A 12428-nucleotide genomic window follows, 5' to 3' on the forward strand; every position below is an offset into this window, starting at 1 on the left:
CCACTGTCTTGGGTTAGAGTTCTCTTGCTTGAGGTTACACTCGGGCACACTATTGTCTTATTACTCTTCCTATTGTTTTGTTTAAGTTTACATAGTTTATATAGGAGAAATTTATTTCAATGTTGTTACTGTTCTTAAGATATTTTATTTTTCCTAGTTTCCTTTCCTCACTGGTTTATTTTCCTTGTTGGAGCCCCTGGGCTTATAGCATCCTGCTTTCCCAACTAGGGTTGTAGCTTAGCAAGTAATAATAGTAATACATTTGTTATTCTTTAATTGTTTTATGTTAAACTGTTGTTTGTATTTACATTTTATCCGGCTTCTTTCTCTTCTATTTTCAGTTTTTCTCTTTTCTCCTTATGGCTATCCTGCTTTATATTGTGTGAATATTTGGATATTATTATTATTATTATTATTATTATTATTATTATTATTATTATTATTATTATTATTATCATTATTATTATTATTATTATTATTATCATTATTATTATCATTATTATTATCTTTATTATTGGGTAGTAGACCCTCTTTCAGGCAAGTTTTGTTCAAAATAATGGCTGGCTCAGCCTGTATTGATCTTACACTCTTGTCTTCTCAATGGGTCTTATTATCTTCTTTCCATCACAAGTAAAATTTATAAGTCGACTTGTATATTTTACCTAAATTGTAAATTTTCATTTAAACCTTGATTAGCCCATTATTCCTGAATTTGACTACCCACCATGAAGGATGACTTTTGCTGCGTTTTGCACAATCACTGGCTGCATGTAGTAATTCTGGAAAGAAGATAATAAGAACCATTGAGAAGAATGAGTTTAAGATCAATGCAGCTGAGGCAACCATTATTTTTAACAAAATATTATTATTATCATTATTATTATCATTATTATTATTATTATTGTTGTTGTTGTTGTTGTTGTTGTTGTTGGTGTTGTTGTTATTATTATTATTATTATTATTATTATTATTATTATTATTGTTGTTGTTGTTGTTGTTGTTATTAATATTATTGTTGGTGTTGTTATTATTACTAATATTATTATTATTATTATTATTATTATTATTATTATTTTTATTATTATTATTATTATTATTATTATTATTATTATTATTATTATTATTATTATTATTATTATGCATAAGTAATTAGGTATTCGAAGGTCAATCTCAAGCTTCTTTCATTCCGAACTGGCTTCAATTTGTTGGTCTTTTCGCCATTTTGTTTCCCATAATTTAGATTTTATTTTCGTCTATTTTTACCTACCTTCTGTAATAGATATTCGATTAAATTTTGGCCATTTTGCTGTCGTGAACTAAAAACGACTCATACATTATATACACATGATAATCCATCCTATCAAAATGCACTATTATAACGACCCCAAATAGGGACAAGCTTCCAAATTGTAAAAAAAAAAAAAAAAAAAAAAAATAAAAAATAAAAAAAAAAACCTTTCAAGTAAGTCTGATTCTGCCGGTCCCTCCTTGTTATCTAGCCAATGAACAGTGTTGCCAGGTGGGTTAGTGTAAAAATCCCCAAAACTCGTGATAAAAAATCCCCAAAACAACCCAAAAATCCCCATTTCCATAAATATATTTTCTTCTGATCCTTTATGCTTTACTAATACTGGATAGAAATTACTCACTTTACTGCATATAAGTGCAAGCAAACTAATTGCAACAATATAAAGTTTTAATCATCTCTGTCTTCATAGAAATTTTTACAGAATATCCCCATTAGACACCCAAAATCCCCAAATCTAGGTATAAATCCCCATATCTGGCAACACTGACAATGAAACCTGAGGCCCCTTGCGTCAATAGGCGTAGGAGGTGACGATGAAAATGAGAAATCTGACTATGGTTGTGTATCTCAGGCAGGCAGGCATTAAGCGGGGTTTACACGGGCGAGCAGCTCGTCGAGCCTGGCTCGACAACCCTGTGTTTGAATTGATGTTCGAGCGTGTAAACGGGCTATTTGGTTGTCGAGCACGCTCGTCGAGCGGCTCGATGAAAGTCAGGCTCATCTTGACTTTTGTGGGCGGAGCTACATTGTTTGACGAGCGGTGTGAACGTGTGAACGGGTGTCGAGCATCGAACCTCAGTTGTTATTCAAACCTGCTAGAGGAAACATCAACAAAGAAATGCATAATTGCTGTCATTAATGAAAGTAAGAATGAGAAGGAAGTCGTACTTGATTTCATACATGCATATCGAGCTCATCCAGCTTTATGGAAAGTTAGATCAAAAGACTATTCCAATAAAGTAGCCAGAAACAAAGGAATAGCGGACACTCAGTCTTTCATGTGGAGTTATGGCCTTCCTCATAGTAATGAAAGGGCTGACACGATTCGGTAGATCAATGTACGTGTCTTCATCCATACGCAAATAATTGCGCCAGTCATCAGGCTCTAATTTTAAAGCAACAAGCAAGTTGGTATATGAAAATTTCTCTCTTTTGATCTTTTTTTTTTCCTTCTTAGTGCCACTGCTAAAGCAATGGCTATCAAATCGTCCTGGTCGAGAGACATGTTGACGTTGTTTTAGCACGAGGCACACTGAGGTTCGATGTACTGTCTGAAAGCTCTTCGAGCCGTTCTACAAGTAGGTTCGACAACCGGGCTCGACGAGCTGCTCGGCCGTGTAAACCCCGCTTTAGAACGACCTGCACTCACGGCCTGTTGCGCTAAGGCAGCCTGTAAATTGTATCTCAGTCTCGTATCTGTTTTCAGCTTACGACCATCGTATTTGGCAATGAAAACTGGACATCCGTCGTGGTAGATGACATCCTCAATCAATTATCCTTGGAAGATCCCCACTTCTGGAAGAATGGACTCGACACCCTTGTTACTCAAATGACTGTAAGATTATTCAAACGAAATTGTAATTTATATAGCCTACATTCCTGTATGGGTCCTGGCTTACATTATGAAAATTGCTGGGATATATCACTCAACTATTCTGTATTCTCTATCATAGCAAATATGTAAAATTGATAGAATAGAAAGCATCCTGATAAAAAAAAATAGGACATTAAGTATCATTAGAACCTTCCAGAAACACATCCCGAAAGGAATCGTCCGAACGTCGACTCCTGTAAACAAAATCTTCTGGGACGACGAAGGGCGCGTTCTATTGGTGGCTAACAACGGTTCGAAGTCGTTTTTAGCCAGACATGTCATCGTCACCGTTCCTGTTGGTTATCTGAAAGCGAGACATCAAGCCCTCCTCTTCCAACCCTCTCTTCCGATTCATTTCACAAATGATCTAAACGTAAGAAATTAAGTATTTTTTTTTTCTTCTGATTAAAGGCGCTTAGCGTCACCAAAATTGACTTTTACTCGCCAGTTTTCTTATCAAAATTTCATGTTGCTAATATCTTAAACTAGAATTTATACAAATGATCGTACGTGGCATGTCTTGAAGTATCATAATACATACTTTCATTCATGATAATCCTTATGTAATAACAAAAAATACAACGACAAGCTTATCTGTCACTGTCGCTAATTACTGAATGACTCCAATTGAAACCTATTTCCAAACTTTCTAAGAACAGAGTGTCGAATTGGATGTGCTTAATAAAGTACAAATAGGATGGCCAGACCAATGGTGGGGGAGTAACAATCCACTGTACCTCGTTTTGATTTGGAGAAACTTCAATCTTCCGGAGGAAATGGTAAGATATAGACTACTGAAGACCTCTTCATCATCCCTATTTTATAATTGTTTTGATACATTGGTTTGAACTCTTGATGTTGATGACGATAACAAAATAACCGCTTACGAAACTCTTAGGAAGATTGTTTTTACAAGTTTTACCGCATGAGCTTGGTTGCAGGAGTGGCTATATGGGATCGTGCTGATAAAGAGCTTGCAGCATCAGAAGAACGTCCTTCAAGCTTACGTAGATGGTAAAGAAGCTGTCCTGATGGAGAAGCTTCCTGAAGACACCGTGAAAGAGCATATCCTACACCTCCTTCGTCAGTCGACGGGTCTTCCGGTGCCTGAGCCCTTGTTCTTCAGGAGGTAGGTTTGACTGATTGTTGTCCTAAAACGCGTAACAGTTTGATTGAATGTCATGGATGATTGTAGTTTGTTGGGACAGGCGTAAACTTTCCTATCACTTGTCAAATAGAATTTGTTTATGGGGAAGTTGTTGTTTATCTTGGTTTGAAATACAATCATAAGAAACTGTTTTTACGATTTAGGAAATATGCTTTAGTGTTACCTTGCTGGAAGTGAAGCCGGTTAGGAAGCAAACGCAGGGTTGGCACTTATTAGTCTTATGATGAGTTAAGGATGTGGTAGTTTAAGGGGTGGGGGGTATCACAGCCTGGTAGGTAAATAGGTAAGAATACGGCTCTTAGGTTAGGTTAGGTTAGGTAGGAACCTTAGGTTAGGTGGCGTTCTTGTGTTTGTTTCTCTTTCAAAGTGTGCTTTTGAGTCATAACGTTTGAAATTTTATAACAGTTCTGTACAAACGAACTGTATAGACTCCTAATGTCATACTAAAACGCAAACTGTCAAGTGGAATGTACACCCAGCACCAAAACCGGTGTCGCCTGGCCAGTCCTGACTTGGAGAGATCATGCCCCTCTTGCCCTGAAAGGTGGCCAACGTTAAACAACCGAGACATCGTTAGGATGGTTCGAATGTGAGGGAAATTACCGACATCACTCAAATAAATGCGATGAAGAGAGAGAACTTTTTTATTCTTTTAAGAAATGTAATCTAATATTATTTCGAAACTAATTCATCAAAAGATTTTATCATGCCTCTTTATGTGAATTTTCCTATCCTATTTCTATATAAAATTTTCTTGAATAATATTGGAACTGACTATTCATATCAATATTCATAACATGGAAATATCCTTCGTGTGCATTTTCTTAAGCAATTCCCCCCCCCTCTCTCTCTCTCTCTCTCTCTCTCTCTCTCTCTCTCTCTCTCTCTCTCTCTCTCTCTCTCTCTCTCTCTCTCTCTCTCTACATACATACACACTGTAGCCTATGCATTATATGTAGGGGCTAATAATGTATCGTTTCAAATAGCACCTATTGGGTCACCAATCATTAATAAGTGGCCTTTGTTCAAAATTTCGAAGGTAATGAGGTTTAAAGGTTTTGTTGTTGATTTCAGTGTTTTCCTTTGATTTCGATCATGAGCCACGTAGCTCGATGTGGTTAGGGCCAGCTTTTGGCACGGGCTACTTGGCTCCGGCCATCTTAGAGAAAATGGTATTATTTGCTATATCAATTACATTAGTTTAAGGTTGGAGATTTAAAATGCATCATCAGTTAACGTAATCTATATTGTTTCAGAAGTGTTTGGTGAAAATAAAATATGTGAAATGACATGCAATGAAAGTTCATTGGTGCATTATTATAGTGATGATGTGGTATATAGGATGTAGGATATAACAGATTAAAATATCAACACATTGTTTGCTCAAATTATCCGGTTCGGCGTCAATAACCTTAGATGTCAGGATGACAAAAAACTCCTAATCAATCAATCAATCAATCAAATTATCTGGGCAAGTCGCTCACTTTCAAGCGAACTCCCTTCCCTGGTGACGATTGCTCAATGCTCAAAGGTCCGAGTCTAGCTGGCTTGCCCCTTCCAAAGGCAAAAGGAAATATTTCCTTAGCATTGAGTATTCGTATTATTACGATTTTATTTGTCGTTTCATGTCCTGATGTCCAACACCTTAAAAGTGTTCCTCGGTAAGATCTTCCAGAAATCCATGACTCTCGATATTTGTTCAATCAGTTTTTCGCATATTTACTTCGTTATTTATAGTTTTTATATAATTTTAAACACCTGGAAAGCAAACTGTATGAAATATTGTCATCTTAGTATTTTATTTTTCATTTACTAAAAAACTTCCACCAGAAGGATCTCATCATAACTGTGAGACCTTTAAACCTCAAACATGTGAGGATGGGGCTAGAAGAATATAACCAGGTAGGGGTTAAAGATGATGGTGGAGAGGTGGCAATTGGGTGATCTCAATGTATGGCTTGACGAGGTTTGCTTATTAACATTTATGAAGTGATGATGATGATGGTAATACCCCTATTGATAACATTTAATATCAATGATTCAACTCGCAATGAAAATGGGCATATATCGTTCTAACATTGTTTTTAGGTGGCCACTGAACATCTTTGGAACAAGGGAAGCTTCACCCAGAAGAAATACAATTCCAACACTTAACTTGCAAAGTAGTTAGCGGTGTGATACTTTGGAACATCCAAATAATATAAAATATTAGATACAGTGAGAGAGAGAGAGAGAGAGAGAGAGAGAGAGAGAGAGAGAGAGAGAGAGAGAGAGAGAGAGAGAGAGAGAGAGAGAGAGAGAGAGAGCAGTTGCTAGAATAATGCAAACAAAGGACGTATATTAATTGGAATAGTCAGTTCCCACAAGATTTAAGGATGTTCCATATAAAAATGTAATAAGGAATTCAAATATATCGGTGTGATTATATTTTTCGATAAGTATTCTCGAAAACGATAGCATTTCTTAAAAGAATAAGAGATAAGACCTCTCTAGCTTTTTTCATATGTATATATATACATATATATATATATATATATATATATATATATATATATATATATATATATTATATATATATATATATATATATTATTATGTATACAGGTATATATATATATATATATATATATATATATATATATATATATATATATATATATATATATTCATTACATTTATATATATATATATTTATATATATATATATATATATATATATATATATATATATTATTATATATATATATATATATATATATATATATATATATATATATATATATATATATATATATATATATATTTATTTATATATATATATATATATATATATATATATATATATTCATTATATTTATTTATATATACAGTATATATATATATATATATATATATATATATATATATATATATATAATATATATATATATAATATATATACAAGTTTATTACAAGTCTATCGTACATATCCTTGTCGAATTCAGGAATCTGTTTTTAGACTTGAAAGCAACCCTTCTCCACTATGAGAGCTGATTAGTAAGTTTGCAACGCGTGGTTATTTATCATGGATATATATCAATAACAACGTGTTGCAAACACTAATCAGCTCTCATAGTGGAGATGAGTTTGTTTCAAATATAAGAATAGATTCCTGAATTCGACAGGAATATGTACGGTAGACTTGTAATAAACTTGTATTTGTCTTGATAGCATGGTTGGTTACAGCCTGCAGCTAAGAGGCGTAGGTTCGAATTTATGTCCAGCCAGAAGCTGTTATCATAAATGAATTTTTAGTGGATATTCATTCCCAAAGATAGGATTCGATATTAAATGTCATTGTGGTTGATATTTACATTAAATAAAATCAAAAGCGTTAGTCATATATATATATATATATATATATATATATATATATATATATATATATATATATATATATATAATATATACATATTTATATACATATATATAAATATATATATATATATATATATATATATATATATATATATATATATATATATATATATATATATAAATATATATATATATATATATATATATATATATATATATACATATATATATAAATATATATATATATATATATATATATATATATATATATATATATATATATATATATATTTTACTTGCCAAGTTACAACCCTATTTGTGTCCGATCTATCGGAGTCCAGACATGGATGGCTATATATGAAAGGTCTGGGACTCGCTGACGGGTGTTGAAGTAGCAGGATCCTGCAAGGTGAGGAGGAGGTATGCTGGTAGTTTAGTTCGCCACTCACCTGGCTGAAGTGGGGTCATTTCATTCATAAAATATACCTGAAGTATATGCTTTATTTAATTGTACCACCTCTTTGGCCCACATTTTGAAGTTCTTTACCTCTAGCATCAGGGGCTTTTTGACCTCTTATTTTGAGGTGCCTTACTTCTAGCATTTGAGGTTCTTTGACCTCTATTTTGAGGTGCCTTATCTCTAGCATTAGGGGTTTTTACCTCTGTTTTAGGTGGTTTAACTTCAGCTTTATGACCTCTATATTTTTAGGTGCCTTATCTCTAGTAGCATTAGGGGCTTTTTACCTCGATTTTGAGGTCCATTAGTTGTAGTGATAGAGGCTCTTTTACCTCTATTTTTAGGTGCCTTATTTATAGCATTAGAGGCTCTTTGACCTCTATTTTAGGAGCCTTATCTATTGCATTAGGGGCTTTTTTACCTCGATTTTGAGGTCCATTAGTTGTAGTGATAGAGGCTCTTTTACCTCTATTTTTAGGTGCCTTATTTATAGCATTGGGGCCTTTTTACCTCTATTTTTATGCGCCTTATTTCTAGCATTAAGGTTTTTAACCTCTATTTTGAGGTGCCTTATTTCTAGCATTAAGGTGTTTTTACCTCTATTTTGAGGTACCTTATTTCTTGTATTAGGGGCTTTTTTACCTTTATTTCAAGGTGACTTACCTCTAGCATTAAAGGCTATTTACGTCTTCGTTTAAAGGCTCTTTGATGCTGTTCTCTTCTGTCTGTTCTAGTTTTTCATGATATTTAGGTTTTTGGTTTCCTTTGATATTTCATCTTCCAGTTTCCTTAGTTCGTCAAGTTCCTTCCTTATTTCATCGTATTCTTTCCTAGCTCGTCAGTTGCCTTCTAGATTTCAAGAGAGATTTCAGTGCCGTGTGTCTTCATTTCGTCAGATTCCTCAGAGAAATCGATGGCATCCATGTCTTTGTCCATCAGGGCGATGGGTAAAGACAGGGATGCTATAAATTTTCTCTGCATACGTCATCACGCTAAAGCAAATGATGAGCAACACAATATATTTACCAATACGATCTGAATATGTCCTTTCTTCAATGTCGAATTCTGGGACTATCCTGTTGAAGAACCACAGGTCGCTCACCGTTCAGTTGAACCATTCTGTCTCCGTCCTTATTTCCTTAGTTCCAATTGTCTCCAAAAGCCTAAGCAAAGGATCATTCAAGGCGCGTATATTATGTTCTTCAAAGCTCGACAACTTCTGCAGCAACCACCAAAACCAGCTATAGTTGAAGGTGTTCCGAAAAGCCTCCTGTTGATCCTGTAGTTGTAATACACAATTCTCACAGTTAGCTTCCTATTCCAAAAATAGCCATTAACAATGTTCACTGAGTTGCATGCTTAGTTTGAAAAAAAAAAAAAAAAAAAAGAGAGATCAGGTCTTCAGAAGTCATTTGAATCTCGGGGCAGAGCCGTTCAAAACTGCTCCGTGAAGATTCTGTTCTGGAGTCATTTAGAACTCCTTGCTAAGTTTACGGCTATGTCTTCTGAAGTCTTTTGAAGATCCCGGAAAATTTTCTTCAGGTGCCGTTCAGGGAACTCCAGGGACAATCTATTCTGGAGTGATTCCGAACTCCATGCGAAGTCTACGGCTGTTTCTTTCTGAAGGCATTTGGAAATCCGGGAAAGTTTTTCTTCCCAAGCCGTTCAGAGATTCTGTTCTAGGGTCATTCAGAACGCCATGCTAAGTCTATGGCCATTTCTTCTGAAGCCATTCGGAGATCCGTGAAGATTTTCTTCCGAATCAGTTTAGGACTCGCGAAAAAACTCTTCTTTCGTTTCAATAAACCCATCATCATCATCATCATCATCATCATCATCATCATCATCATCATCATCATCATAATAATAATAATAATAATAATAATAATAATAATAATAATAATAATAATAATAATAAACTACATGATTTGATTTATGGATTTGAGTCTGAAAGTTCGAAAGTCGTTCAACGCTCGGATTTACAATTTAAAGGAAAAGTTAAGAGACTGAATAGGAATATGAAAAGATGATTAAAACTATAATTCATTACTTTCATTATCAAGTAACGCCTGCAGCGCACTCGGTGATCGAACTCGGGCGAAGGGTAATTGACGTTTTCAGCAAACCGTATTGAAATAATCGAAGGCTTCGACTTATTTTTTCAGGTTTGAGATTTAAAACAACCCATTTTCGGTACGTATCCATATCAGAGCCGTTCGAAACACAGGAAATACATCTCGGAAAAACGCATTTCACGAGTACTTTTCTGAAGAATTTATTTTAGATGACCGATAATGATGTAATATTCACATGATTTTTCCAATGGAATTATTACTTTCTAGATTTTTTTTTTTGAAGGCGATGGATGTTACATTGTGTATATGTTATGTTTCTACCAATGGTTTATATATTCACACACACACACACACACACACACACACACACATATATATATATATAATATATATATATATATATATATATATATATATATATATATATATATATATATATATATATATATATATATATTTATATATCATCTGCTCCTACCCCCTATTGACGCAAAGGGTCTCGGTTAGATTTCATTAGTCATCCCTATCTTGAGCTTTTAATTCAATACATTTCCATTCATCATCTTCTTCACGCTTCATAGTCCTCAGCCATGTAGGTCTGGGGTCTTCCAACTCTTCTAGTGCCTTGTGGAGCCCAGTTAAACGTATATATATATATATATATATATATATATATATATATATATATATATATATATATGTGTGTGTGTGTGTGTGTATATATAGATATATATATAAATATATTTATATAGATATATAAATATATATATATATATATATATATATATATATATAAATATATATATATATATATATATATATATATATAATTATATATATATATATATATATATATATATATATATATATATATGTATATATATACATATATATATATATACATATATATATATATATATATATATATATGTATGTATATATACATATATACATATATATATATATATATATATATATATACATATATATATATATATATATATATATATATATATATATATATATATTATATATATATATATATATATATGAACATTTGTGTGTGTCATCAGCCGTGACTGGTCCACTATAGAAAAAAGACCCCAGACATGCCACTTTATAAGATCGTTTTCTCTTCTTTTATAATCTCTAGGGACACATTCTACAATTCTTAATGCCCATCTATTGTCTGACATTCTCATTATATGGCATGCCCATCTCCATTGAATAACTTCTACTTTAGTTTGCTCGCGTATCCATGTTGCTCTTGTTATGTCTCTTATTGTTATTCTTATCATCATTCTTTCCATAGCTCTTCTAAGTTATAATCAGCTTATGTTGTAAGGCCTTTAGTAAGGCTCGAAGTGTTTGATACTGTTAGGACCATCTGATTAATTATATATATATATATATATATATATACTATATATATATATATATAATATATATATATATACTATATATATATATACATAAATACATATATGATGAATACACAACGTCTGATCGGCGTCCAAAATCGAAGACAGCTTCTCCTCGGACAGATCGTCCTGCAGATAGTTTCAGGATGACAGCAGAAATACATCTTGGTTGTTTAAACGTCGGCCACCTTTCAGGGCAGAAGGGCATGGTCTCTCCAAGTCAGGTCTGCGAGGCGACAACCGGTTTTGTTGCTGGGTGTACCAACGTAATTGGCCATTTAACTGCATATTGCATAAGATTTTTTTTTTTTTATTATAATTCTGACCATCCTTTATATTCAGATCTTCCCTGACAGTTCCATCCTGTTCGTAATACTAGGCATGCAGTTATTTCTAATAGTCAGGCGTTCTCCATCATGAGGCTCAATACTACACAGTATTCTAAAAGTTTATCCAGCTGTGACCAAGATGTGAAACGATCTTCCTAATCGGCTAGTTGAATCAGTAGATCTTCAAAAGTCATTTAGAAGATGTTTTTATGTTGAACTGGCTGACATAAGTCTTTTTAAAGTTTATATATGGAAGATCTGTTTTAATGTTGCTAATGTTTTGATATATGTTATTTAAATTGTTCATTACTTCTTATATCGTTTATTTATTTCCTTATTTCCTTTCCTCACCGGGCTGTTTTTCCCTGTTGGAGCCCTTGGGCTTATAGCATCTTACTTTTCCTACTAGGGTTGTAGCTTAGCTAGTAATAATAATAATAATAATAATAATAATAATAATAATAATAATAATAATAATTGCAGAGTGCCCTTGCAAAATTAATTAAAGCAATAGGGCAATGAAAAATAGTTACGGGTAAAATTATAAATATATTCAGAAAACTCCAAACCAATCAATCAATCTAACAAATATCTTTAAAGACAAAATTAAAAATTGTTCAATTAATTTTCAAATAATCAAGCCAAGGCCAAGCGTACGTTCTCATAGGTCTAGTCTACTCTTAATAAATGAGCCCTGATTAAAAGTCCATAGTAGAAG

General features: G+C 33.1%; 1 protein-coding gene across 1 annotated transcript in view; it reads left to right on the forward strand.

The window, feature by feature from the left end:
- LOC137634698 (uncharacterized) overlaps positions 1–12428 on the forward strand; it is a 43246-nt gene that overhangs the window by 9040 nt on the left and 21778 nt on the right. Inside the window, exons 7-11 of the mRNA XM_068367188.1 lie at positions 2736–2864; positions 3061–3276; positions 3563–3682; positions 3845–4032; positions 7282–7312. Of these exons, the coding sequence (XP_068223289.1) occupies positions 2736–2864; positions 3061–3276; positions 3563–3682; positions 3845–4032; positions 7282–7312 (684 nt within the window). The remainder of the gene's footprint in view (positions 1–2735; positions 2865–3060; positions 3277–3562; positions 3683–3844; positions 4033–7281; positions 7313–12428) is intronic.

The sequence above is a fragment of the Palaemon carinicauda genome, chromosome 45 (assembly GCF_036898095.1).
Source record: "Palaemon carinicauda isolate YSFRI2023 chromosome 45, ASM3689809v2, whole genome shotgun sequence".
Classification (NCBI taxonomy): Eukaryota; Metazoa; Arthropoda; class Malacostraca; order Decapoda; family Palaemonidae; genus Palaemon; species Palaemon carinicauda.